At 50.7% G+C, this 24,409-nt stretch overlaps 1 protein-coding gene across 1 annotated transcript in view; it reads right to left on the bottom strand.

Moving 5' to 3' along the window:
• The window catches only part of Rin3 (Ras and Rab interactor 3), an 84,566-nt gene extending 60,585 nt beyond the window's left edge, over positions 1–23,981 (bottom strand). The window contains exons 1-2 of the mRNA XM_090344727.1: positions 23,672–23,981; positions 818–1,031 (exon numbers count right to left, since the gene is read on the bottom strand). Coding sequence (XP_090200853.1) covers positions 818–1,031; positions 23,672–23,715 — 258 coding nt within the window. The 5' untranslated portion in view covers positions 23,716–23,981. The remainder of the gene's footprint in view (positions 1–817; positions 1,032–23,671) is intronic.
• Positions 23,982–24,409: the final 428 nt, after the last annotated feature.

Here is a 24,409-nt window from a genome sequence, read left to right as displayed (position 1 = left end):
GGGAATGAAAGTAACATGTGAGAAGCTTTGATTCACATTTTATCATCTATCATCTGTTTTTTTCCATCTATTTGTTATGTCTATCATCTATCTGTCTACCTGTATATCTATCTGCCATCTATGTATCCACCTATCATCTACCCTGTCTATCATCTATCCTATCTATAATCCATCCTGTCTATCATCCATCCATCCATCCATCTTTTATTTATCCATCTTTGGTCCACTCATCACTTTATCTGTTCATCCATCCATCCATCCATCCATCCATGTCTCTTCCTAGGAGCATGGGCGCTCCTGAGAGGAGATCCCCCTTTGTCATTTTTCAAAATGACAAAAATAGGGCTCAGGAGACTTGAACCCAGAACCCATAGCCTGACTCCAAAATACTTTAAAATTATACTTTTGTTCTCTTTAAGTCATCATATAAAAGGGTTACTAGTCCCAAAACATTTTGTTCTACTACTCCACCTTTGACCTGTTAGTGGTATCGGTGAGTCTAACCCATGTTTATTCTGACCTTCTGTGGTCTCCACGTCCTGACCTAGCTCTCCAAGCCAGAGCAGGCTGGCATGGCCTCCTGACAGTACCAATCTTACCTCTTGGATACCCAAATGCCAAGACAGCCCTTACCAACTCACCGTCAATACTCCCCAAGCAGAAACTAGTTGGTTCACAGTTCTCACTACTGATTCTGGAAGGATACTGTGGCCAAATGGTAGATCAAGGAGAGAAAAGAAGGCAGTCAGGGAGTGCTGTGGACTGGAGCGCCTGGCAGCTGGCCCCCACAACTATGGGGTAGAGAGAGTGCACTCACCCCAGCTGCCTCCCGTTGCAGGATCCTGGCTGCCTCCTCCCGGCTCAGCTTCAGCTGCAGCCACACAGAGCACGTTTTCACTAGCTTCTCCAGGATGCTAATACCACGGTGACGGTGACGGAGGGTGCTCTTCAAGGTGGATGACAGAGGGGGCCCCGTGCCGACTCCCTTCTCTACTTCTTTTCCTTCTCCTTTGCCAACATCTGGAATAGGACTGAAAAACAAAATCAAATGATCAGCTCATCCCGAAGCTGGCTGATTGAGGGGGTGAAATTCAGCCCCCAGTGCTTTCTTATCCTATGTGTACCCAGCCAGGAGTCTGGGGGATACATAAAGCAGACCAAAGACACAGAAACAACATAAAGAAGAAATAAAGAAGGTATACAGTGTAACATGTGGGTCAGGAAACACAGGTGGCATTAAGTACAGCTTGGAAGAAGGGTGTGTGTGTGTGTGTGTGTGTGTGTGTGTGTGTAGCTTAAACTCAGTGCCTGGACATTGTCCATGAAGCTTTTCTTGTTCAAAACTGGAGCTCTATCATTTGAGCCACAGCTCCACTGCCAGCTTTCTCTTTCTTTCTTTCTTTCTTTCTTTTTTCTTGGTGGTTAATTGGAGATAAGCGTTTCATAGTTTCTTGCCTAGGCTGACTTGAATATCGACCCTCAGACCTTAGTCACCAGCTCTTAAACATGGATGGTCTATATAGAAAGGAACCATTTTTTCTTTCTATTATTATATATAATATATACATAACACAGAATATAATATACAATAACATAAAGTATTTTATTAGATGATGTATATTTATATTACATGTTGGAATAACATTTTAGGGATGATTATGTTATATATTATTAAGATAAATTTTAATGTGGCATTAGAAAATTACAAATTACTATATGGTTTGTATTATATGTCTATGGACAATGACAGCAAAGAAGATAGATTTCCAGAAGGTTCCTTTGTGTTCCTCCCAGTATAACAGTACGTACCCTCACCCCCAGGATGTGTTACCATTTTAGAGTGAGGAGAAGAGGAAGACTCCAGAGTCAATAAACAGCAAAACTAGACTACTGCCTACTATTGTCCCTCCCTGTGGCTGGATTAAGAGATTTGGACTGATGATACAAGGTACTCCTCACCCCCAGACTCCTCCCAATCCCAGCCCAACACAGAGGTGGGAAGGAGACCACTTGGGCTCTTGGATCCTAAGATGCGCCATGAGTTGTTAGTATTCATTCTCTCCGTGGAACTAAGTCTCCCTGAATCTGCAGGCTGGAAACCCTGATCAGACAAAGCAGGCACCAACAGTCCCAGGAAGGAAGAACAGTGCCTCAGCTTGTTTGAGTCTCTGTGATGTTGCCCAGGGATGACAGTCCTTCTAGAAGTATCCAAGCTTAAAGGTGGAGAAGGGACATTGGGGACTGGAGGAACCCTGTTGAAGGACAGGAAAATGGATGGGTGGTAGGATTCAGAAATCCAGATTGAGGGGAAACCACACTTCCGGCAGGGGAGGGAGGGACGAGGAAGTGCTGGGTCAACTGGTCCAGCTGTGTCCTGTGAAGATGCTGCCTGCAGGGACCTGACAGGAAGGCATGGGGGTGGAGGTGGGAAGGATGTGTGAAGATGAGTGTGAGGTTGCGTGCAGGAGGTGTGGTGATGTCCCCTTCGTATTGTGTGTGACAGCCCTAGGTGTGTGGATCACCTGAGTCCACAGCCTGAGGTCCAGGCAGAAGCAAGAACCAGAGAACCAGGAAAATAGGTGTCCCAGGAAATGGAGGGAATCAGGGGCAAGGTGGGCATGCCTGCTTGTCCAGGACTGTGGATTGGCAAAGTATCATCTGGAAGTCAAGACTGGGGTGACCCAGCTGGCACTGACCTGGCTTTCCAGTCACAGCACTTCCTCTGGGAAGGCAATGGGAAAGAGGAAGACCAGAATTATCCAGCAAAGCGGTACTCCGGGGTCATTAGGCTCCTCCAGCCCCACCTGGAAACATGGCAATGTTGCCTGGCATGAAAAAGCTTTTAAATCATCCTTTAACATCCTAGTTTGGCTTTAGACATTCCCCAGGGACCAGGCAGGACCCTGGTTCCAGCTGTGAGTTAGAGAGCCAGTGCCATTTCCTTGGCTGGTAACTATGGTGCAAGTTTGATCCTCTCAGGGCTTTGGCTTCTTTATCTGTATGATGGGGGTGGGAGGGGGGGGGACGGACTAGAAGATTCTGTCATCTGCTGAGTGGTCGTTAGTAGGTCCTGCACTCTTCCCTGGTTTCTCCTGTGGAATCTGAGCCATCATCAAATGGGCTTGGGCTGGGGGTGGGGGGTGAAACATTGGTGCCATGGTTATCTTCCATGGTTAGCTTCCATGGTTAGCTTCCTGTGTAGCTTACAGGCATGAACGCAATAGAATGAAGGAAAAGAGGAGACCCCCCCCCCAAATCTTCATGGCATTTTCATTCCAGGAGAGAGGCACTGCCTAGGGAAGAAGAAACACCAGGGGAGTGGGGAGAGCCTCCTGCCCCAACCCCAAGGTCAGTTTAGTGAACTAGACATCTGGACATAGGTATTTGGCAGAAGGAAGAGCAATCTCCCAGACCTCGAGTAACTCCAACAGGAGGGAGGGGGTGGGAGAGGGATGAAGTGAGAGTGGGAGGTCTTAAGACTAGAGGGGAAGGGGTGGGCCCAGAGGGCTCTGGAGCCAATGGAAGGTTGGCTTTAAGTTTCTGTATTCAAGCCACTTCTTTGGAGCCTGGAAAGGCCTGGGCCTCTGGCTGTCTCCTACAGCAGTCCTTGGAGGAAACCTGAGGTGCTTTGGGAGTCTTTGAGGATCCTAAAGGTGAAACCACGCCCTCTCCCCACAGTCTACATGGCGAGATACCAGGTGCTGCTGTGCTCAGCATGACCAGTGGAAACTCTGCCAGGCTCCAGCATGAGTCAGTCATGGAGCCACTGTACTTGTTTGTGACCATGTTTCCTTCCTTGTTCTAGAAGCCTCCATGGCTCCCACTGCCTGAAAAATCCAGATCAGTTCCCTAATATTTAAGGCATTCTGTTTGTAAGCCCCACCCCTGTGGCTCGTCTTCAAAGGCTGCTGTCTACACCTCTAGCTAACTCTGCACTTCCCCTAGCATGACCCTATCATCTGCAGACTGGGGGCTGAGGGCTCTAGTTCTTCTCCTCAAATCCTCTCCAAATGGGAGGCAAAAGTATTAGACCAAACATGAAAAGCAATAGCATAAAGGAAAACAGACCAATTCGAATGCACCATCATTTCAAACTTCTGTGTATCAGATTGGGGAGAAGTACTCACAAAAATACCTGTTTAGCAATGCTGATTTTTCTATACATAAAGATTTAAAAAAAACTATCATTGAGTTTGATTTAGTCCCCCCATCCTCCAATTAGTATGGATAACAATAATATAGTAATTATTACATTTATATTTAAATAATTTACATTAATTTTTTTCCTCCAGAAAAAAATCTATTTAATGGAAGAAAAATTAAATCAATTTTTTTTAAAGGGTGAGAACCAAAGATGGGAACAGATTCTGCAAAGAAGACTTATAAATGGGCTGGCTGATCAGTGGGTTAAGAAAAGTACTCAAAATTCACAGTTCTTAGAGACATGCAAATTCAAACTGCAATAAAGTAACCAATACAACCACAAGAATGGCTAAAATTAGGAAGACTGATGATACCACAGGCTGGTGAAGACAGGCCATAGTCAGAACTCCCATGGAGCTGTCCCTAAAGGTCCATACAGATGGAGCCTGCCTGCTGTTCTAGGAGCCCTAGGTTTGACTCTAGCATGATCCCTTCTCTGGATTTTGGTTTAATCAACTGTACACACACACACACACACACACACCTTTGCTTAACAGGCTACTGTGAAAACTGATATGCAATGTTAATGTTAGCCAATGTTTTTCTATTCCTCTACTTCCCCAGTTGGAGTTCTTCTCTTTTGCTACAAACTTTGATTTTAGGAGTGACTCCAGCACATGTCTGTAGTCTGCCTGTGCCAAGACAACACCTGAAGCATGTAGACTGGCATGAACACAGACACAATAACCTAGAAAAGCCAATTTTCCTCAAGAGGCCATCCCTCCATCCCCCTCACCACCACCCCCACCCCCCACCCCTCACATGCATTGAACCCAGCTGGTGGCCACAAAAAGACAACAGCTAAGTCTGAGGTCATCCAAGATACCTGGCAAGGATAAGCCTCCAAGCTGTGCTTTCCAGGAATGGCCAGACCCTGCTACATGACAAAGCAGTGGCTTTTAGGAACAGGAGGAATCTGTAAGAAGCCAAAGGCTGCAGCCCAGCCTGGCCCTGGTAGTTCATGCCTGTAATCCAATCTGTTCATGAGGTTGAGATTTGATGATCCTGGCAGGATAGTTCACGAGACTCTTATATCCAACTAACCACCAGAAAACTGGAAGTGGCATTGTGGCTCATAGTGATAGAGAGCTAGCCTGGAGTAAGAAAACCTCAAGAGATGGTGGCCAGGCCCTGAGTTCAAGCCCCATGGCCAAAACAAAAAAACAAAGGCTGCAGCCTCAAGCAAGGTCTAGAAAGTCCATGAAGGAGGAGTGGCAGAGGCTGTGGCTGGTCTGGATCTTGAATTAGGTTGAAAGAAGTGACAGAGCCCCCCAGAAACCAGTCTTCATGGCACCTACTATGATAGGACCAAGGATAAACAGAGCAAGGCATCTGCCTGAAGATGTTCCCTGCTAACGATGGTGAGGAACAGCTAGAAATGAGGAATTACAGCCATTTCTGTGCCAAGCTGTCAACCAGGCCTGTCTAGTCAGCTCCTGCTGTGAGGAGCCCACTGGGCACAGGGCCTGCCATCCATTCTCCATATCCTGCCTCACCCTGGCCAAGCTCTGGCCAGCTTTTGAGCAGCGACAGTCCAAGAAGTCTTTGCATGGCAGGCTTTCCTTCTAAGCAGGGCCTGAGCATTTAGCTCAAATGGCCCAGGCAGCCCTCCCAAGCTGTCCATGTGTGCCCTGCGGGAATTACAGGTGCAGCTTCCTCCCTGCTGGAGGGCAGGTGCTCTGGGGATTGTCTCAGCCACAATGCAAGGGTAGGATGGAAGAAGGAAGGAAAGAAAGGAAGGAGGGAGAGAGGAAAGAAGGAAGGGGATAAAAAGGAAGGAGCGGGGAGGAGAGAAGAAGGAAGGCAGTGAGGAAATGAGGGAGAGAGGGAAGGAAGAAGGGAAGAAGGGATCTCTGTCACAAGCCTGTTAGATGTGGGTGGAAGGCAGCTCTCCTCCAAGGCAGAGGCCAGCCCAGGGAATGGGGGGTGGTGGGGGTGGGGAGGAAGCAGAAAGGGTGGCTGGCAGGGCCTGGCGGGAGGCTGCCTGCCTGGAGGAGGGCACAAATGTTTCCCAGCTCCACAGTGAGTGCCTTGAATGCCTGGGAAGCCCCAGGGGAGTGTCACCATGCCATCAACAACTCAGTGGGCTCATGAGGAGAACTGAGCCCTCCTGAATAGACTTGGCCAAGAACTCAGAGGGTGTAAGGCAGGGGAAGTTGGGACCAGGAAAACGCCATTACTATCCCACCTGCCACTGACCTCAGGCAGGCCTGTGTCCAGCCCCAGCAAGACAAAGGGGACTAACCACCTGGTTCCTGCCCACAGAGGGTTCCCAGCCTTGGGCAAGTGCTATAAAATGGCCTGATAGCTCTAGACAAGCACCAGGGGACAGAGGAGATGTGAGGAGTTGGTGGGAAGCATATTGGCAGGGCCAACAAGACAGGCTGTTTCATTTCTATCGAGTACACACCTGTATACGTGTGTACACACACACACACACACACACACACACACACACACACACACACACACACACACAGAGGCACATTCTAAGCACTGCGCTTATTCCCTGAGCTCAGTCACACACCATATCATATCCATATATATATTTTTAATGTTTAAAGATCATATCTACATCAGGCTACTATATCCATATCAGGCTAAACTTGTGTTCCCCCCAACAGAATCCAAATCTGGATCCTAGGACTCATGAATATGAGGTAGAAAAGCATCCTTGCATGAAGGTAAGGAATGAAGCTAAGGATTTTTGTTGTTGTTGTTGGTCATGGGTCTGGGCGCTGTCCCTGAGCTCTTCAGCTCTACCCCTTGAGCCACAGAGCCACTTCTGGTTTTTTAGTGGTTAATTGGAGATAAGAGCCTCATGGACTTTAGTGCTCAGTCTGGCTTTGAACCCGTGATCCTCAGATCTTAGCCTCCTGAGAAGCTTGGATTACAGGCATGAGCCACCAGTGCCTGGCTTAGCTAAGGAGTTTTTGAGGAGACAGTTAGAAGGCAGCCATGGCTGCGTCACCTAACAAGGAAAAAATGAAGAAATGGGTGGTCCCCATAAGGGAATAATTTGGTTGGCTTTGAGCTGTCAGCCCTGGGCTAGGCTAGCAGGCAGCTATCATAAGCAAGGGCCAAGGCTAAGCCACCTCTGTCACCTCACGATCCTGCATGCGGAGTGTATGTGAATTTCTCTGCGCTAAGATTAAGAGAACATCCTTGGGTTTGAAACCTGTCCACCGAAGGATGTGAGGGAACTATAAGCTCGGGGGAGAGAGAGGGGAGAAGAAGAGACCTACCCGAATAAGTGGCCCTGCCCAGTGAGAGGAGGGCAGGGCATGGAGGCTGCTGAGGCTGAAGGAATCCCCACTGGGGTGGGAAGTGGACCAGAGTAGGCTTGAAGGTGGACCTGGAAGCAGGCCCGCACAATCAACTGACCGGTCAAACACCCAAGCCTAGTGTCTAACGTGTGGTTGGCATGGTGCAGTCTCTACCCATTGCTGATGTCCAGCTGTCAATGGCTAAATGACTCGGATTCTGTATGCCTGGCCTCTGAGACACAGCCTGCTGAAGCCCAGCCTTGCAAGTCAGCTGCCCTGGCTGTCAGACGCTCCCTTAGCACGAGAGTCCCTGCTGACCATCACTAGCAAGCAGTCCTATCTGACCTCCACGGATGGAAGCTTGCAGCCGCACTGGCAACTCCATTCCTCATCCAGGAAGCAAGCACTTCTCAATTTCTAACTGAAATCTCTCTGTCCCCATATCCCCCTCCCCTTTTCCTCTATCTCCTTTTGCTTTTTCTACACTTCACAGAGTTTCAGGGACAGGATCCGCCCAGGATCAAGCATCTCCCCCAGCTACAGGGCTCAGACATCATCCACTTCCCCACAAAGCCACCCAGAGGTCAAGTTTACCAGCTGTTTCCCCTTTCCCATGCCCTCTGAGCTAGGAGTTCACATTCACGCCTCCAGGAAATCACTCCCCCCCCCCCCCCGCATCTTTTTTGTTTTGTTTTTGGTGCTAGTCCTGGGGCTTGAACACAGGGCACTGTCCCTGGGATATCTTTCTTTCTTTTCTTTTTCTCAAGGCTTGCGCTCTACCACTAAAACCATAGCTCTACTTCCTGCTTTTTTGGTAGTTTGTTGGAGATAAGAGTTTCATAAACTTTCTATCTAGCTTGGCTTCAAACCACTGTTATCGGATTTCAGACTATTGAATAGCTAGGATTACAAGTACCCAGCTAGGAATTTCCTTTTAAAATAACACTTGAAATGTCTCATGTATAGGCATGGATACCTAAGGATCCTGGCAATCCAGTTTCAGAACATCTTCATCACCCCTGATATAAAATTCCCTGCTCAGCAGTCACTCCCCACTCCCCACTTACTATCTATATAGATTTGCCTATTCTGGATATTTCCTAGAAATAAAAGTAAGCAAAATGTGATCTTTAAACTTAAAAAAAAAAAGGACACTTGGAGCCAGAAGTGTGGTCTAGTGGTAGAGTGCTTGCCTAGCATGCACAAAGCCCTGGGTTCGATTCCTTGGTACCACGTATACACAGAAAAAGATGGAAGTGGTATTGTGGTTCAAGTGGTAAAGCACTAGCCTTGAGCTGAAGAGCAAAACAAGCAAAAAAAAAAAAAAAACCCAAGATATTGTAGCCCAGGTCAAGATCTTCCTGTTTCAGCCCCTTAAATGCTGAGATTACAAATGTATAACCTCCATGCCCAGAAGAAATGTATGTCCTTTGTGTTTGGTTCTTTTCACTTGAAATAATGTTTCTAGTGTCATCTATGTTGTAGCAGCTAATAGAATGGGTCAGTGTTTCACTTCTTTTAACCCATAAACAAGAGCCCACTGTATGGGCATACCACATTTGACTTACTCATCCAACTGTTGATGAATATTTGTGTTTCCATTTGTGGGACATTACCAATGACACTACTAATGTTCACGTGTAAGTTTCCACATGGAACACTTGCTTTCCATTCTCTCTGATGTATACCTAGGAGTGGAACTTCAGGGTCAGAAGACAGTTTTATGGGGAGCATTCTGGAGCTTTCCTTTGTGGAAAGCTTCTCACCAGCGGGTCTCTGGAACTCTGTTTTCCTTCTCCCACATTTGATACTGCCTGATACTGTTGGTCAGTCACCCTGCTGCAGAACTGACTCCTATGCTTTTACTTTGGGGTCAATTATCTATACGTTATTTGGTCAGATTTGCAATTCTTTGTTATTTGTCAGCTCATTGTCTAGTTATTCTTTTATTATTATTATTATTATTTTTGCCAGTCCTGGGGCTTGAACTTAGGGCCTGAGCTCTGTCCCTGAGTTTCTTTTGCTCAAGGCTAGCACTCTACCATATGAACCACAGCACCACTTCTGGTTCTTTCTGTTTGTGTGGTACTGAGGAATTGATCCCAGGGCTTCATACATGCTAGACAAGCACTCTACCACAAGGCCACAGTCCATGCCTGAGCCATTGCTCTACTTGTGGATTTCTTCTGGTGGTTAATTGGTGATGAGTCTCACAGACTTTCCCACCCAGGCTTGCTCTGAACCATGATCCTCAGCCTCTTGAGCAGGTAAGATTACAGACGTGATCAGCAGCACCTCACCTGGCTCATTTTAAAAGAAAAGTTCTCATTAAAGTTCTCACTCATCATGACCTCGAACTTACAATCCTACTCCTCAGCCTCTAATCCAAGGTGATGGAAACTCACTCCAGCTTTCTTCTAAGAGTTTGCAGCTTTAGCTCTTACCTTCAGGTCTGTGTGTGCCATTTTGTGTGCATTTTTATGCATGGTGTGAGATAGGGGTCCAGTCTCATTCTCTGTACTCTCAATTCTGTGAAGCTGTTTAAGCACCATGTGTTGAAGACAAAGTCTTCGAGTCATGTTGGCCTGGTCAACATCAGAGGCCATTAATCAGTGTTTTAAGAATATCCGATTTGTCACATGTCTCCGAACCTCTGATGTATGGAGTTGTCACACAGGAAAAGAATCATTCCCTTAGAATTACAACTATCACCTTCTTCTACTCCTATGAAGACCTAAGATGACATTGGTTTTTCTTAAACCATACTGTGGAACTGAAGGGAGACAGTAACCATCACGAATTCTAAGGCTCCTCAGGACAGAAGGGACAGACAGTGAGCATGCTTGGACCATGGATTGGTTCTGCCTTGGTTCAGTGGACTCTTCAGGAAAAGGAAAACACTGGACTAAATCTGGGATGGACAGTAGGCTGAACGCCCATGTGAACTCCAGCTGCTGGGTAGCAAGTGCTTGGACCATAAATGTTGAAGGCTGAAGAGTGAGTACAGGGATCTACTAGTGATGTCTGCCAGGCTCCATACAGAAGAGGAACAGCCATGTTACATGCTTACTGGGCAAAGGCTCAGGCGAAGCACTGGGGTTCTTTCCAGCACTGTGAATTCCATGGCTGTGTGACTCAACTGACCCTTGGCTGGGGCTACCTGGGGCTTTTCTTTCCTAGTTAGGCTGACCCTGCCCAGCAGATAGTTGAGAAAAGGCAGGCAGCTCTGCCAGATTTGCAGAGCTCCCTCTTGCCAGATCATTTTACTTGGCCTCCACTGCTGCCTTGTCCACTTCTGGTCCAGGCTCTGGTGCATACAGGATGTCAGCTCCAGGCTGATCACAGGAGTCCACAGAGATGGAAGAGAAGTAGCCAGTTTTCAGAATTGTCCCTCCAGCCAGGTTCCCGGGAAAGAACTGCACAAGGCCCTGACCAGGTGCCATAGACTCTGGAGACCAAAACACTGTGTAGGCAAACTCTGCTAAAATGACCAGACCTTGTATGATGATGTGGGGCCCCTGCTACCCTGTGGCTAAGCCCAGGGGCCTGGGCCAGCTCCCAGGCCTGCCCACAGCCTGTCAGAGGGGAAGTTAGTCTTCCGGCCCCCGGAAGTGCTGAGAACAGGTCAGGCTGCCTTGCTTCACAGCCCACATCAAGGAGTCTGGCGGGGCAAAGGCCTTCAAACTTTCCATCTCTGCAGGCCCCTGCCGGTCCATATGTGTCTAGCACTACCTGGTTCCCACCACTGCCTTCCCGCCTGTCCCTTCCAGGCCTTCCCTGCCCACAGTGGGCCCACACGGCCTCTGCAGAGCCTGCAGCGGCACCAGTGCTGAGAGCCTTCCGTGTCTGCCTGCCCTTGGTCAGGTCTGTCTTTTGTCTCAGTTCTTAGGTGTCCAGTGGTTCCATGTTAGTGCCCTCTTGCCTGTCTACCACCTTCTAGAGCCTACTCAGAGTTCCCTTGACTGCAAATGAAGCCCACGGGACAAAGAGATCCACTGCACTGAGACTCAAGGAATGAATGGTGAAGGGTAGCCTTACCCCCCCCCCCCCTGTTCAGCTCCTTCCCTCCTCAGGGTCAGGAGGACTCATCTCTGTGTGCTCAGGCCATGGAACAATGGTTAATGAAGAAAATATTTACCAGTTGAATGGGTAAGGAAACACTAGCTCCATAGGAAACTAGTGATACTCAGCCATTTTGGTCCTACAGAGAAGGCAATTTTAGCTGTTTACCTTCTTGCAAACACTGAAATAATATACAGCCATGAAAAATGCTCCCTAAAACACTCTCACATAGGGTGGGTGGATACATCGGTGAATACAGCCTTCACAAAGGCTCCTCAGCAACTTCGAACACACCTGCAAAGGCACATGCATTCTGACCCAGCAACTGTGGAAACATCCTTCCCGACATAGCAGAGAGCACAGAGAAACAGAGCACAGAGAAACCCATGGAACTTGGCCTCACCAGGAGTCACTGGAGCATTGTCTGAAGTGGAGAAATGACTGGAAACAACCTAAATGTCCATTAAGGAGGGACTCACTAAGTAAACAGCTTACTGGGCAACTGAAAACAATGAGGACATTTCTTTGTGCCGCTTTGGAAAACTTTCCAGGAAACGTGATTAAGTACGAGAACACGGCACCTTATTTTTTAAAAGGTGTGGCCTGTCCTGCCTTGTTAGTAGGGAAAAAAAAGGAATTATTTGTAATCACCTAAAACAAACTGGAGTCTATAACCCATACCTATAACCCTAGCAAGCTACTCAGGAGGCTGAGATCTGAGGAGGAAAGTCCATAAGACTCTAATTTCTAATTAACCAGCACAATGCTGGAAGTGGACCTGTGGCTGGAAAGGTAGAGCCACTCCTTTATAGGCCACACGTAACACAGTTGCAGATGAACTATCCTGACCTGAAGTAGGGGGCAGAACAAACCTGCAGGAGCAGAGAAAGGGTTCTTATTCCACCTTGTGTGTCTCTGTGTTCCAGCGTAGATCAGAAATGCACCCTCAGCCTGAGTCCCGGTGCTGCAATATTGAGAGGCAACTGGATCACGAGGGCTCCAACTTCAGCCATGAGTTAACTGTTTTATGGATCCACAGCTTAGCGGTTCTCTACTACAGAGTGAGCTCTTCAACCTCTGCTGCCTGTTTTACCATGTGTTCCCACCATGATACGAGCTTGACCTTCCCACAGGCCCAGGAACCATGGTGTCTGGTAATCGTGCACTGAGATCTCTAAGACCAAAACAAATCTTTCTTTCTTTGATTACCTCAGGTGTTTTGTCACTGCCATGGAAAACTGACCAACACAGTCAGGGAACAATTCTCATATCCACGTTCTTACTCATATCCTCTCTGGTATCCACAGGGCATAACTGGGCAGACCCAGGAATAGTGAACATGGAGGGTTATAGAAACTTAGGAATGCTGTCTCTATGGATACCATGCCTCTGTCAATACATAAAACAGTTCCAAAGGAAACAGACTGGTTCTAAAATTTACTTTTTTGGCTGGTGATAGATTTTCTTGGTTCCCCGTCTAGCCAGTGATGCCTGACAGAATTCCGTGTTGTCACGGAATATTCGAGATCTGCACCATCCAGGGTAGTTACCATGAGCACTTGTAACAGTGTGGCTGAGACTGTATTCATTCCAGTTAATTTCATTGAGTTTGTGAAGTGGCTATATATGGCTAGTGCTACTACAATGGGCGATGCAGATCTAGACTTTCCTGTGGTTTCAATCTTCCTAGAGTGTGTGTGAATTCAGGTACTGTTTGCAGGATTCGATTTTCAATGGAAAGGAACTGAAAAAGGAAAACTACATGTACACAGGTGTTATTACCAGGAGCCATTGCTCTAGTTGCAGTGTTCTTGGAGGAAATGAAATTTCAGTCCCAGGCCATCTGACCTGGTGTCTGTCGGTCCTGCTCTCACTAAGCCCTAGGCTTCTAGTGACATCAGCTTCCCACCCTCCTTCCTTCTCTCAGGGATCCCACTGGAGAAAGAGGGGCAAAGAGACTGAGGCTCAGTCAGGTGGAGGGAGCAAAACCTACTGGCTATCTCTCTCTCCAGGAAACCATACCACATGGCACCCCACAGACAATGGGCGCCATGTCCTCACTTAGTACCTGTCTGCACTAAGACTGGCCTTTCAAGTCCCATGAGCAATTGGCAAGGCTGTGTTAGCACAAAGGTATCTGGAGCTGAGCCATTCAGGATTTATTCTAGCCTGTGCCATGGGCTTGCTGGATGACTTTGGGAAAATCTCCACCTGTCTCTGGGCCTGTTTTCTCAGCAGTGAAACAAAAGAAAGGGGCTCTTCCTACTCAGGAGCCTGAGATCTGAGGATCATGGCTCAAAGACCACCTGGGCAGGAACATCTGTGAGACTCTTATCGCTAATTAACTACCAAAACAAAGCCAGAAATAGAGCTGTGGCTCAAATGGTAGAGTGCTGGCCTTGAGCAGAAGGAGTTCAGGGGCATTGAGACCCTGAGTTCAAGCCCCAGGATAGGAGGGTGGGGGGTAAGAGAGGCTATTTGCCCCCATCTACTTTATGACAAAGTGAACTGCCATTTCTGAAGCAAAAGGGGCTCAGAGTGCCACACAGATGCTTGGCAGCTGCCTTCACACAAGACATTGCCAGCCCTGACCAGCACCTTGCAGAAACTTCTGCAATACCTCATATCCTCCAGCCCATAGTGATGCTGGGCCAGCCTTCAGCTCACAAGTAGCCACAACAACCACATTTCCTCTGCCTGGAACAAGCATGTCCTGTGATGTCCTGAGGTGTGTGAGGGGGGATGGGGGGAGGGCATGCCTCTCTGGTCCAGGATCTTGCAACACCAAGTGCACCCTGCAGGCCCACCCCATGGCTTTGCCTGTCAACTAGCTGCAGCCCTTGTGCTGCCCAGCACGGGGACTGAGGCTGAGGAGGGTAAATTTCTGATCTCCACTGGAACACAGAGACACACAAGGTGGAATAAGAACCCTTCCTCTGCTCCTGCAGGTTTGTTCTGCCCCCTACTTCCGGTCAGGATAGTTCACCTGCAACTGTGTTAGGTGTGGCCTATAAAGGAGTGGCTCTAGCTTTCTAGCCACAGGTCCACTTCCAGCATTGTGCTGGTTAATTAGAAAACCGTGAGGTTTTGAGTAGGAGGACAGAGGAAGCCGACACTGGCTGCACAGACTGAATGTTTGTATCTTTTCTACAGGCATGACTTGATGAACCCGCATCCCTGGAGTGATGGGGCTGATGCTTGGGACTTTGGGGATAATTAAGCTATGAGGATACGGTTATATTAATGGGAGTTAGTGCCCTTCTAAAGGACAGTGCCATGGGCTGCCTGCCAGGAAGAGGTCTTGATCTGAGACACCTGGCCTCCAGGGTGGAGGGAAGCCAATCTCCCTAGGCTGCAGTAGCCCAAGCTAAGCCACTGGCTGATGACTTCAGAGGCAGCAGGGAAGTACTGGGTGGAGAAGCCTCAGAGACATAAGGAAGAACCTCACCCAGGTTCAAATGTGCCCCCTCCAGATTCCAAGGACAGAGACCTAGCTAGCCTGGCCAGTAGACCTGGTGGGGGGAGGAGAGATTTAGGGGGAGAGGCTGGGAGCCAGCACAGGCTCCAGGCCTGGGTGGAGTCCTGCTGTCTCAAGTTTTTCTCACCAGTCAACGGAACCTGGTGACTTTAGTTCAAGAAGAAACATGTCTGAAGGGAGTGCTCAGAATACAAGCAGTGAAGCTGTTTCTTAGAGATCTGTGAATGCCAAGAGTCTGTCTTGATTCACTCAAAAATACCCCTCCCCAAGAACCGTCACATTAGAATCACACGAATGCTGGCCATGTCCTTTCCAATCTTCACACATCACCTGAGGAGGGAGAGGACCATGGCCTCAAGGCCAGAGGGATCCCCCCACACACACCATACACACACACAATTCCCAGAATAATGGGAGATAAGTCGATCAGGACCAAGACGCCCAGCAGGGGAGAGGTCTGGCAGGCTTATGTGCACAATGTAGTAAAGACTTTTGGTTCTGTTTATTTGTGGTTGGAAGGATACTCTGAACACTGAGTTGAATCTTGAATTGCTGTTTTCTCAGGAAACGTGGGCTTAGTTTCCTGGGAATCTCTGGTCGTTCGCTCAGTATCCAACCTTGTTTTCTGCCAAGAGGGCAGGACTTTATGTAACTCAGGTTTTCTCTAAGGCACGAGACAACCGTCTTACACCTAGGGACAACACATTTCAGCACTCTGTTGGAAATGATGAAAATACCAAGATGCAGTGACTCCGCCGTGACACGGGTATGTGTCTGTAGGAGGAGGCTAGAAAGGAGAAACTTGATGGTGGGGTCACCCTTTTCTGGCTGGGCGTATGTCCTTGAAGGGCTTGGAGATGCTTGCCAGTGGGGATCTGGGTGGGACATTTTAGCCATCGGGCAGATTTGCAAATATACAATCTATGAGCCATGAGGATGAGCTAGGCAAGGCTTCACTAAGCTGCCACCAGTGGTGGCCACCTGGGACCTGAGCCCTAGTCTCAGAGTGAGACTTCCTGTTAACCATACAGGACCCTGCCAGGGGCCACAGAAGTACTGGAACTGCAGCTTGCCAGCCCCCAGAGAGGCAGAGCACACACGGGGGGTGGGGGGTGGGGGTGATAGTGGTGGAGCCTCTGACTGCCAGCCCCCACGCTTAGGAGTGTCCCGGAAGCCACTCGCCTCAGGCTTTCCTATCATGCCAGGAAAGCACACCTTTGTGAAGTGCCTACCGTGTGGGGGTTGTGATGCCACCTGCTGCCACACTCAATGCTCAACACATAGGGAGGGGGCTCTTACCCCTACCCTGTGTTCAGGGAGGAAGCTCTAACAGAGGGGGCAAGCAGCTAGGCTGAGGTCTCACAGGAAGTCAGGGAAGACCTCAGAAAGGGGATCTGGTTCCTGCCTCTGGAGGCACTGAGAAACTGGCTGGTGGGCCAAGGGATGAGGCGTGGACAGGAAGTCTTCAGAGGTCCACAAACAATGGTTCTTAGCATTGAACACCCATGTCCACTTCTGCTTGGCCTTTTTTCCTTACACACGTGAACATACACACTACCACAACACAATGAGGGTCAGGGATGTCCACGACCCTCATTTTACACGTGAGGAGACTAAAGCAGACTGGAATGTGTCCCAGACAGTTTGCTCCGGGATCTACACCCCTGACCACTAGACTGTTGTACATCTCGAATCCACATGCCCACATAGCTGCACTGAGCCCTCTCTTGGGTGGAAGAGGGGTTAGTTGGAGGGAGATGGCTCCCCTGCACACATGCTATACATCCAGTCCCCCTCTGGCCACTCTCCCTTACCAGTACACAGCAGCGAGCACACCTCTCCCATCCCAGGCCCCAGCAGTGCTGGCTCAGATCGCTGCAGTAGCTTCCTGGGCCCAGACCAGATGCCCTCTCCATGCATCCCTGACTAGTGGCTGTGTGGTTCCGCTGTGGAAACCTCTATGTAATCTTTGTTTGGAATCACCCACAGCCTTCTGGGATGGCCACTTAGCCATATGCACAAAATCCTCCCTATGAGGGCAGCAGCCAAGCTGCCAGGGGACACTCCGCTGGCTCCCTGTGACCCAGCCGAGAGTGAGAGACTGCAGGGTGGGGTGGGGAGTGCCTACTATAAGGGCTCTGGGGGGTCTGGACAGGGTTGAGACTGCACTACGAAGGTCTGGATTGTGGTAGTGGCATGTGTGCCAAGATGGGCTTCAAATCTGATAAGACTTGTGTCCTTATAAGAACAGAAAGAACAGAAACACAGAGAGAAGATGCCCTGTGAGGGCAGAGGCCACAAACCAAGGACCCCAGGATGGCCAAGAATCTCAAGGATTTGGGGGGGGGGGCAGACTGGAAGACAGGAAGAGGCGAGCAGGGATCTTTCTTGGGCTCTGGGCGGGAGCACAGCCCTGCTCACCCCATCCATCTTAGACTTCTGGCTCCCAGAGTAGGAGAGAGTAAATTTCTATTTCATGGCCTACTTTGTGGTACTTTGTTACAGACACCCTAGTGAACTATTAAGAGTTCAAGTTTTTAAAAGAGGGGGCTCTGTCCAGAGTCCCCAGTGCTTCAAGACATGGCTTGCAAGCTGCTCCCCCCTTTCCTGTGTGTCCATCCTCCACTTTGTAGAGCGTCTGTGACACCCCATGTGACACACTTGCTCACCTCACATCTGAGTGTACCCGGAAGCCCCGGACGTGACCATGGCTCAGCTTGCCTCTGGTCTCTGGAGAAAGTTCTCCCTCATACCACTTTGGACTGGACTCAGCCAGCAGGTCCCCCATGTACCATCTGACTGCCCTGACTTCTGTGGCCTCAGTACTGCATGAGGCCCCAGCAGGCCCCCACACCAACCAGGATCATCATTGGACCAATACTATGTGAGTGGGGGCTCTAGGACACAGGGCTGCAAGAAGGGCTTTGATCCTGCCCTATACGGCCAGGCTGTATTCACACAGCATGGCTCTGCCCACAATGCCAAGATCCACTCAGTTTGGCTCCACCCCTACCAGCCAGCCCTGCCCACAACACTCCAGGCTGGTCCAGGCTATCTAGGCTTTCTCCAGCCACATCCTCTGCTCTTAAGGCCATTGTCCCTCACTCAGAGGGAATAAAACACCTACCGAGCCCTGAGCTAAACTTCCTTCTCAGCCCTCACAACCACGGATCCCCACAGAGTCCTCAGTGGTGGGCACAGTGCCAGCACAGTGTTGATATAGGAATGCCATCACAGCCCTGGCAGGAGGGTTCTCCTACCAAGGAGAGTGACAAACCTAAAATGCATTAGAATAACCTTCTAATGCATGCATGGTGGGCTTCCAGTGTGCCAATGGGTTTTCTTGGCCAAGGTCCTAATAGGTCCTAGTCACCCAACTGTACCCTATTTCCCACACAGCTGTCATGACCCACAGAATAGAAAAAAACATGGGAGGTCTCCCCCCATTGCCTTTCTCTCATCCAGGCACATGTGAGCAGTGAGAAACCTGTACAACAGTACACAACATTCCAGAAGCCTGACACAGCCCAGGGCTTCTTATAGAGGACATGAATTGGGCAGCTGTGTTTAGTGCCCCGCCCGCCCCCCCCCCCAGGGAGGAAAGGGCTTGGCACTTCCTCCCCACCTCAGGGCTGGGGGAAGACAACCAGAGAGGGCTGGTGTACAGACACCAGTGCCTCTTCACTCCTGGCCCTGGCACAGAGGAGCCACCCGAGTGCCTGCATGAGGTTGCAGGGAAATCACTTCCCCTCTCTGAGCTATGGCACATTGTCAGGGAGATACAAAACACTCTGGACCCAAAGCCCAAATAGAGAAACAGAGGTCCAGGCTGCCTCCAAGAGCAACGTCTAGCTCTGTGGAAGCACAAGAAAGAATAAACTGTCTGAAGCTTCCAGTGAAATCTAAAATGAACAAATACTCAACCTGGGAAAAATGTATGCAATGTAGTCCTTAAGGCAGGAGCCTTAGTCAGTGCAAACCTGTCTCTCCTCTCCTTACCCTCTTTCCTGACTCTTCTAGGGAGGAAGGATGAAGCCTGATAAAGCAGCTTTTCATTTTCTTTCTGGCACAATATCTGGTGCTATGGATGAGAGATACAAGACATTTTCAAAAATCTGGATCAAGTTTGGGACAGAAATCTGAAGAAACAGTGATTTAAGTAAGCTAAATATATATTCATTTTGCATATAAAATTCTGGGGCAAGCAGTCCTGAGCTAGAGTGTGTCCCTCCCTGCATACTTTCTAAGCTGCAGTCTTAGTCAGCATTCAAATGGCTGCCTCCGTTCCAGCCATCACATCTGCATTTCATACAATAAAAAAGGGGAAGGACATGCTCCTTTAAGGGCACCTCCAAGCAAGCTGTATTCTTTTTTTTTTTTTTTTTTTTGCTAGTCCTGGGCTTGGGCTGAGGGCCTGAGCACTGTCCTTGGGTTTTCTCAAGGCTAACACTCTACCACTTGATCCATAGCACCACTTCTGGCTTTTTTCTATGAATGTGGTTCTGAAGAATTGAACCTGGGTCTTTGTGCATGCTAGGCAAGCACTTTGCCAGTAGGCCAAACTCCCGGCCCGCAAGCTGTATTCTTAAGACTTTTCTGTCCTGAACTTAAATCATATGACCACCTGTAGTTGCAAGGAAATGAGAAACATTTGGCTAAAATTTATACCCAGGTAGAGTTCAGGATCCTAATCAACAATCTCTGTTTCATCCTCAAACTCAAAGATTCCAGGACAGTGACCAATTCCACCGAAGTGGATCCCATACCCACAGAGGTTTTTAGAGTGTTCATTTAACACAGAGTTGAAGTGGGATAAAGTCAAGTCAGTACAGAACAATTCTGTCTATTAACATGGTGGAACCACAGAGACCAGGGGACACAGATCCACACAGTAGGGAAGGTGACGGGGTGGCAACAAATCCAAAGCTACACCGAGAGCTATGCATAAGAAATAACCCTCCGTGTAATGAGGAACTCAAACCAACATGCATGCATGAGTTAAAAGTATAGAACTGGGCAGGCACACATGGCTCAAGCCTGTAATCCTAGCTACTCAGGAGGATGTGATCTGATGATCATGGTTCAAAGCCAGCCGGGGCAGGTAAATCTTTAAGACTTCCATTTCCAATTAACCAGTAGAAAGTGGAGATGTGGGAGGTGTGGGTAGGTGGTAGAAAGCCAGCCTTGAATGAAAAAGTTAAGTGAGGTCAAGTCCCAATATTGGCATGTTCCCCACCCCTACCCGGCATCTTGCCTTTAAAATAAAAAAGGAGACGATTTTATATTTGTACTGGATACAGATTCAACTAGGTACATGTTTGATGCTTTCAACTTCATTATTTCTGGGTGTCTATATTTGACTTTTTATTTCTTTTTTTTTTTTTTTTTTTTTGCCAGTCCTGGGCTTGAGCTCAGGGCCTGAGCACTGTCCTTGGACTTTCTCAAGGCTAGAGCTCTACCACTTGAGCCTCAGCACCACTTCCGACTTTTTTCTATGTATGTGGTACCGAGGAATCGAACCCGGGTCTTCATGCATGCTAGGCAAGCACTTTAACCACTAGGCCAAACTCCCGGCCGACTTTTTATTTCTTAATGCTGACACTGGGACTTGAACTCTGGGCCTAGGCACTGTCCCTGAGCTGTTATGCTCAAAGCTAGCATTCTACCACTTGAGCCACAGCTGCACTTATGGCTTTTTGCCATAAGTTGATTGCAGATAATAGTCTCTAACATTTTTTTCGGCCGGAGTTGGTTTTGCACCACTATTCTCAAATCTCAGCCTCTGGAGGAGCTCCGATTACAAGTGTGAGCCATATGTTCTGTGCTTGTGTTTGGACATTTTAAAGTCCATAATAAAAAGTGATTTTGAAAATCAACAGTGCACATACAAATCCTAGTCCCCAACAGCCTCAAGTCCCAAAAGAACACTATCTCATGTAACCATGACAACACCCGGGAGGCGTGGTCCTCAGGTTCAAATGGCGGCATCTTGCCCAGGCTGGCTGAGCTACTAAGTAGAGGAGCAGGCCTGTGGAAAATAAGAGTCACACTCCTCCACACAGCCAAGTCACCGCACACAGCAGCCCGCCACCATTCACACGCCGAGCTGCTCAGGCTCCGTGCACTTGACCTGTCCCACTCTCCCACCCAGGGTCAACTCCCTTCTGCAGATGTCCAATCTCCATGGCTAAAATCCCACTTGTCCTTCAGGATCCAACCCAAACACCACCCCTTCCAGGGAGTCCTCCCTGCTACCACAGTTACCTGTAATAGCGCCTTTAACCTGTAACCTCAACCTTTTATACAGGACTCTACACTTGGGTTAAATTCATCTCATTTTCTTTAGTAGATAAACTGACAACTCTTAGATATCCAAGTATTTGCATATATACACAGCACAACACTCAAGTTCCTTGTTTCTTGAGGATACAGAAAAGTTAATTCGGGACTCTCTCTGAGGCAACCAGGGTGCTCTAGCACCTCCTTTACCCCACCTTAGAGAGCCCTCCACAGACAGAGGACGGCCCTCCTGTGTTTGCCAGCAAGAACCATGTCACCCAAAAGAGTCATGGTGAGGGGCTGGGACGTGTCTCTTCTCCCGGGACCTCAGCTGCTTGTGGCCAGGGCTTGGTTTGCGATGTGATGAATGAATCTTGAATAGGCAGAGTTCTGAACAGCAGGAAATAAAGGGTCTGCGCCCAGTGTGCTGGGTACACAAGAAGCAGATAGAAACTGGGGGTACAGCTCAACCTTGGTAAAGCACCTGCCCAGCATCTGCATGGTCCTGAGTTTAAGCCTCAGTACAGCCCCCTCCCCTGCCCAAAGCAGAGCTTGCTAGTGAAGACACTTAGTTTCCTATCCCAAGTCACATGACACTGCCCTGGAGCCGAGCCGGGAGGAGAGGCCAGGACACATTGGACCAGGACTCAGATCCAGTGCCCATGGCCAGCAGGACCCGGGGGCGGGGGTGACAGAGCCTGTCATTCCTCAGCTATGCAGTCCAGGAGCTCTGGAACACCTGCAAAGTGCCCAGTAGTTCTTTGGGGGTGCGTGGGATGGGACTCCTGAGGGAAAACCAGGGTCTCAGTGAACAGAAAACAGACCAGCCAGACTGAGAGTCAAGTTTCACAGGCTTCTGCCCGCCAGAGGTTCAGCCACACCCGTGGTGAGTAGCGTGCCAGTACTTCCAGTGTCCTCAGAGGAGTCCTGCCTCCCATCCAGGCTGCAGGAGATGCTGTCTAGGAACTATCGGCCTCAAAAGTGCTCCAACCTGACACCCAGTGTTTAACAGCAAACCAGTACACTCAGAGCCCTTGAGACACGACAGGGAAGTGCCATCAGCACCCCCAGTCAAGTGGTGATAACTACTCAGCATTTTCCTTCTAGGAGAAGGTGCCAAACCTTTTACAACAACTTGCCCCCATTTCATAGGTAAGTAAAGGGAGGCACCTGTTAAATAGCTGGTCCAGTCATGAATGGGGGGGGGGAGGCTGGGGTCAGACGAGGCCATCCCTGGGGAAAATGGGAAGTACCGCGCCTCCTCCCCCTGTCCTAGCCAGCTATAATCCCAGGGTGTGGCATATTGAAATCGGGTCACCCCCTACCCCCCAATTTCTCACGGTGGACGGACTCAACTTCCAAGTAAGGCAGCAGTGGAGAGAGGACTTCTCACATCACTGCAGGGCTCCCACACCTGAGCAGGGGTCAGTCCCCTCTAGCTGCCCCCCACCCTCCCCTCCCGGTTCTCACCAGCTCTGCCAACCACCCGGCATTCCCGGGTGGGGCCCCCCTCGCCCCTCCCTGCTCCCCGCCCCACCCCAGGAGGAGAAGTCTGGGAGCCCCGTGGAAAGCTCCATCACAAAAATAAACAGGCCCGGGACTTTTTAAACGGAAAAGCAGGGCGCAGCGGCTCGATTGTGGCGGACTGCCCCGGGCGGCTCGGAAAGGTTCCACAGGCTTTCCCAGGAGGCCTGGGGGACACCGGGAGACTCCCCAGACCTGCGCCTCCCCGGCTGCGCCCCGGGCTGGGCGGGGCACCGGGGCTTCCTCCGGCCTGGCCCGAGCGGGGGGGTGGGGCGAGGGTCTCCACACCACACCCGGGGGACCCCACTTGGAAGCCGGCTCCCAGGCCGTGGGACTCCACTCCCTCGCCCCGCGGTCCTCACCGGAGCGTGCGGCCCGGACCTTCCCCAAGTTCCAAAGTGGTCCGAAGGTCATACAGTGTCCGGCGCAGCCGCCAGGCAGGAGGGCCGGGGAGGGGATTCTGGGGGAAACCCTCCCTGCATCTAGACGGGACAGCCGCGGGGTTCAGGCACCTGAAGTTTCGGGGACCCCGGGTCAGGGCGCACGCGGGGACGCCAGGCAGCGAGGCAGGGCAGCCTTGAATGTCCAGGGTGGATGAGAGCCGCGGCCGGAGGCCACGTCCACAACGACGCCACGGTGGCCACAGGTGGAGACGCGGCGGCACCCAGGGCCCCATTTCCCCCACCCGTGGCCGCGGGCTGCGCGCGCGGGGGTTCGCGGCGGGCCAGGTCTGGGCAGGAAAGTTGAGCCGGGGGATGGGCAGAGAGGTGGGGGGGTCCCTCCGCCCCCCGCCCCATCGCCCCCGAGGGGCCGGGAGGGGAGCGGGCGGGGCGGCGAGGGCGCGCGCGCCCGGACTTACCCCGCGGGCTCCCCGCGCCCGGGCGCCCCGACGCTGCGGATCATGCCGGCCTCCGGGCGCGGGGTGCGCGGCTCCAGGGCTCAGGCGCGCAGTGGCCGGGGCGGCGGTGGCCCGGGCGTCCGCATGGCCCCGGGGAGGGGCCGGGGCCGCCACAGCGCGCCGGGGCGCTCGCTCCCGTCCACTTCCTGTGTCGGGGAGCGCGGGGCTGAGAGGAAGAGGCCGGCCTTGGTGGTCCACGGGGCTCCGGCCAACGCCATTCGGCAGCGGCTGGCGATCGTGAGCGCCCGGGCGCACGGAAGCCGCCGCTCGGCGGGCCGCGCCCCCGGGGCCGGGCCTGACAGCGGGCGGTGCGGGCCCCAGGCGTCCGTCCCGTCCTGCCCTCCCCGAGGTGCCGCCCCCGCGGGCGGGGGCTTTGCGCTGCGCTGCGGGGCCGCTCTAGGGGAAACTCAGGCCGGGTTGGAGCAGGAGCCAGCAGGTGGGGAGGCCCACAGACCCCGGGGCCCATTGACTGGACCTGGAGCAGCGGCCTTGGTACCGTGGAGGAGCTTCGCGTGTCACCCAAGCACGGTCTAGACCTCCGTCCAGGTAGAGGTCACCTCCACAGGCCTAGCAACCCTTGGGTGTCCTCTGACGACGAGCTCACTCCCTCCCAGCTTGCCCATCACCCACCAGGCCTGACATCCGATTCACTTGTGCTGGGTTACCACACCTGGATGGGCATCCCAGGGAGAAAACCAC

Source organism: Megascapheus bottae, chromosome 14, assembly GCF_031878675.1.
Source record: "Megascapheus bottae isolate mThoBot1 chromosome 14, mThoBot2.hap1, whole genome shotgun sequence".
NCBI lineage: Eukaryota > Metazoa > Chordata > Mammalia > Rodentia > Geomyidae > Megascapheus > Megascapheus bottae.
This window is presented reverse-complemented; position numbering and strand designations above follow the sequence as displayed.